The sequence below is a fragment of the Crocodylus porosus genome, unplaced genomic scaffold, assembly GCF_001723895.1.
Source record: "Crocodylus porosus isolate Cpor-Errol unplaced genomic scaffold, CroPor_comp1, whole genome shotgun sequence".
Lineage (NCBI taxonomy): Eukaryota > Metazoa > Chordata > Crocodylia > Crocodylidae > Crocodylus > Crocodylus porosus.
The window spans coordinates 105,840,380-105,843,941 of record NW_017728943.1 but is presented as its reverse complement, the minus strand read 5'-3'; the positions used below and the strand labels follow the sequence as shown (position 1 = coordinate 105,843,941).

The following is a 3,562-nucleotide window of genomic DNA, read 5'->3' as shown; positions in this document are numbered from 1 at the left end:
TGGACCCTCTCCATGTTGTCCACATCCCTCCTGAAGTGCAGCGCCCAGAACTGGACACAGTACTCCAACTGCGGCCTGACCAGTGCCACATAGAGAGGGAGGATCACCTCTTTGGACCTGCTTGTGATGCATCTGTGGATGCATCACAAGGTGTGGTTGGCCTTCCTGATTGCATCCCATCAATAGTGACTCCAAGATCCTTTTCTGCCTCTGCACTGTTGAGAAGGGAGTTCCCCAGCCTGTAGGTATGGTGCCGGTTCTTCCTCCCCAGGTGCAGCACCTTGCATTTGTCAGTATGAAAACCCATCCTATTCTCATCCACCCCTGTAACCCGTCCAGAACTAGTTATAGCCTGTCCCTTTCTTCTAGCATGCCCACTTCTCCCCACATCTCAGTGTCATCTGTGAATTTGAACAAGGTGCTTTTCACCCCTTCGTTCAAGTCGCTGATGAAGCTATTGAACAGTGTGGGCTGCAGAAGAGAGCCAACTTGGAGGTGGGAATATATCTTCCTACAGTATCCTGGGTTAATCTAGCAGGATTTTATTCCAAAGTGAGTTCTGCTGAGATCACAGCTTTGAGACCGTATGGATTGGCTACCTTCTGCTTCTAGCATTTCAGAGATCTACAGACAGCAGAGCATTTCTCCTTCTCTTGTACTACTTGTTAAGCTTTTTTTTACAAGTGACGGTATTTTTAGGACACTTTCTGCAAGTGCTGTGCTGCTCGGATTTGAGCTGGTCCATAGTTAGACAAAATGTCAGATCACTTCATTAAGACCAATGGATCCTTTGTTTTAGAAAACAAGATACAATCTTCCAATCCCTAGGTGTGTCAGTTGCCCTCCAGGATTTAAAAAATAAAAATACAAGAATATGCTGACTATCATTTTATGTTAGGTCAGCAGCATTGCTTAAATGATGTAAAATTAACATAGCAATAAGAATAGTAGAATAACATCTGTAAAGAAATTCAGAAGTGTTCAGAAACCAGGCATCCTAAAATATCATGCTTTTCATTTTCAAATATTTTTCTATGGGAATTTCCACTGAGACCAGCACTCTTTCATGATCAATTTCAGTGTCTGAGGAAAAAAAGTTTCAAGATGAATTTTCTGACAAGCTCAGCGTCTTAGACCTCGAGGTGTATCCTTGGGATAATATACTTAATAGAAGCTACAAAACTTGGAAATAACATATCAGCATTTGTCAAGCTGGACACACATCAGAGAAATCACATCATCTTCAAAGGATAAGAGAAGACTTGTGTTTCACACCTATTGACTGGTTTGATGCTCCTACAGAGAGTATCAGCTCCCCGTAACTATAGAAGGGAGTGCCACTTACCTGCAGACTCTGGAGCCCGCCGTAAGCCGTAAATAAAAGTAAAAATCCAAACGAAATGACAAGAACATTCTTAAGATTCCTTTCCATGTTGATTTATACAAGACAGTGTCAATTCAAGCAACAGCTTGAAGATAGTGCTCTGGAAGCGGAAAATAGGATTTGGGTGCTGGAAAAGATCGCTTCTCACTGCGTTTGCAGTGGGAAGAGCTGTTAATCACTTAAGTGTCAGCCAGTGAACTTTACTTTCTTAGATACTGAAAACTCCATATGAAACTGTTACTCATTCACCAGTTTAGCCTATGAAGCAACAATAATTTCACTCAGAAGACTTTTATCAGCTTGCATTAGTGTTGTCCTTTATAATAAAGTGCAGAAGTCACTTAATGAATACAAACCCAGTGACTTCCCTGCATGCTTTGAGTGAAACATAAGTGGGTGGCTATGCTTCATAGTGAGTATATTCACTGGGGATGCACGGTGAAGAATCACTCTCCAAGCCAGTGAAGCCACTAGATGGCATAGTGTTGCTTCCTATCAAATCAAGCCAAAAGCAGGTGGAATTTCATTTGCCAACAAATCAAAACAAACCCCTGCTTTTGAGGAAAATCTTGTTTGTGCAGCTTGGTTTTAAAACTTTTTGATACTGGCCAGTGCAGAATAAAAATATTCTGCCCCTGCCTCCTTCCTGGTAGTCAGGAAGTTTTACAACCTGCTTTGAGAATGAGACTTTTCTAACTAGATGGACTCTTTCGAGACAGTGAACTCTTGGCTTTTCATATGAAGGCCTATAACACTTGGCTCATAAACAGTGTCAGCCTGATTTCAGTGGATGCAGCTGTTCAACACGCAACTTCTTCTGTAGGGTTTGTTGTGATAACTGGTGCCACATTGAGCCAGTGCATAAGGTCACAAAAGCAATGCTGGTTCAAAACAAAACTGAACTTCTCCCTACACAGGCTCATGTAAGAGCTAAACACAGCACACCCAGCAGCAGTGTAGAGCAAATTAAAAGTTTAAAATCCATTTCTCTTTCATAGTTTGCCTTGCTATTCATAATAAAGCAAAGGAAGACTTTTAAAAATAATTTGTAGCCTGGCACTTCATTTTAAAGGTGCAGGCAGGCAGATTGTCTTATCAGAAACTCATATTCTTTGCAATGGCCCAACTCCAAACTCACCACCTCTTCCCCTATTGAGACAGCACTCTTAGGCTCTGCATTTTTGATTGATCTGTGACACAGAGCTATTCCATTTCCCTGTCCAGAGGTCTGGATTATCCAATTGCCTGGTAATGAGTCTCTCTTAAGGAATGTACAGAATCCTCACCAGTGAAATCTGATAAGGTTGAGGGGCTCTTCATTTGGTACCGAGCGGTGAATGTCTCCAGTAGGCCTGTTGTATATCAATTCTGACACCTCTTTTATTCTTTCTGTCAGTCTAGCTAAGATTAAGTGAGTCTCAAGATCTGAGCAAAACTCCTTGGCTGCTGCTCTCCCACAGGGAGTCTGCAAACTCCTAACTAAAATCGCTCACAGGATGGGAAGATAGCAACTAGAGAGGGAAGAGAGCAGTTTAATTAATGTCTCCATCCCGCAGCCAAGAATGTCTGTCCCCTGAGATGACTGTAACTGAGCCCAAGCTTCCCTTAAAACACAACAAATCCTCTGTTTAATTTTATTTTTTAAGGTGTCCCCCCTTGCCCTCACCATCTACACACACTTTATTGGAGTCCCTGTTTCTTTTAGCCTATTAGTTGAACAAACCAAACAGAAGTAAAAGACCTGCCAGAGGCCCCTCTATTTCAGGCCACAGAACCATTTATGTTTTATTTGCTTTGATCCTTGACTGTTCCCAGTACCCATTGGCTGCAGACGTGGGAGAGATGAGAAGTCATTGTAGCTCCCAGTTCCAGGATCCATCTGGGGATGGGTTGGGCCATGCACGTAGTGTGGGTAGCCCAAGGGTTTCTCTAAACTATATTTAGGTGGTAAAGGCCCCGAAGGGGATGAGCAGTGACTGAGAGTTGCCAGATTGCAGCATATGGTGGTGACCACCCTCTTACACAAGTGCCCTTAGCCCCAGGATCAGGGTGAAGGGAGTGGAGAAGGAAGCTAGCCATGGCTGGGCTCTGTTCCTGAAAAGTTAATCTAGGGTTACCATATTTCCAGCTTGTTTTGTCAGTCATTACTTTCAGCTGGTAGCTCTCACAGCAGCAGAA

At 43.0% G+C, this 3,562-nt stretch overlaps 1 protein-coding gene across 1 annotated transcript in view; it reads right to left on the bottom strand.

Moving 5' to 3' along the window:
* UNC93A (unc-93 homolog A (C. elegans)) overlaps window positions 1-1,601 on the bottom strand; it is a 26,497-nt gene extending 24,896 nt beyond the window's left edge. The window contains exon 1 of the mRNA XM_019548768.1: window positions 1,346-1,601. Within this exon, the coding sequence (XP_019404313.1) occupies window positions 1,346-1,432 (87 nt within the window). The 5' untranslated portion in view covers window positions 1,433-1,601. The remainder of the gene's footprint in view (window positions 1-1,345) is intronic.
* Window positions 1,602-3,562: the final 1,961 nt, after the last annotated feature.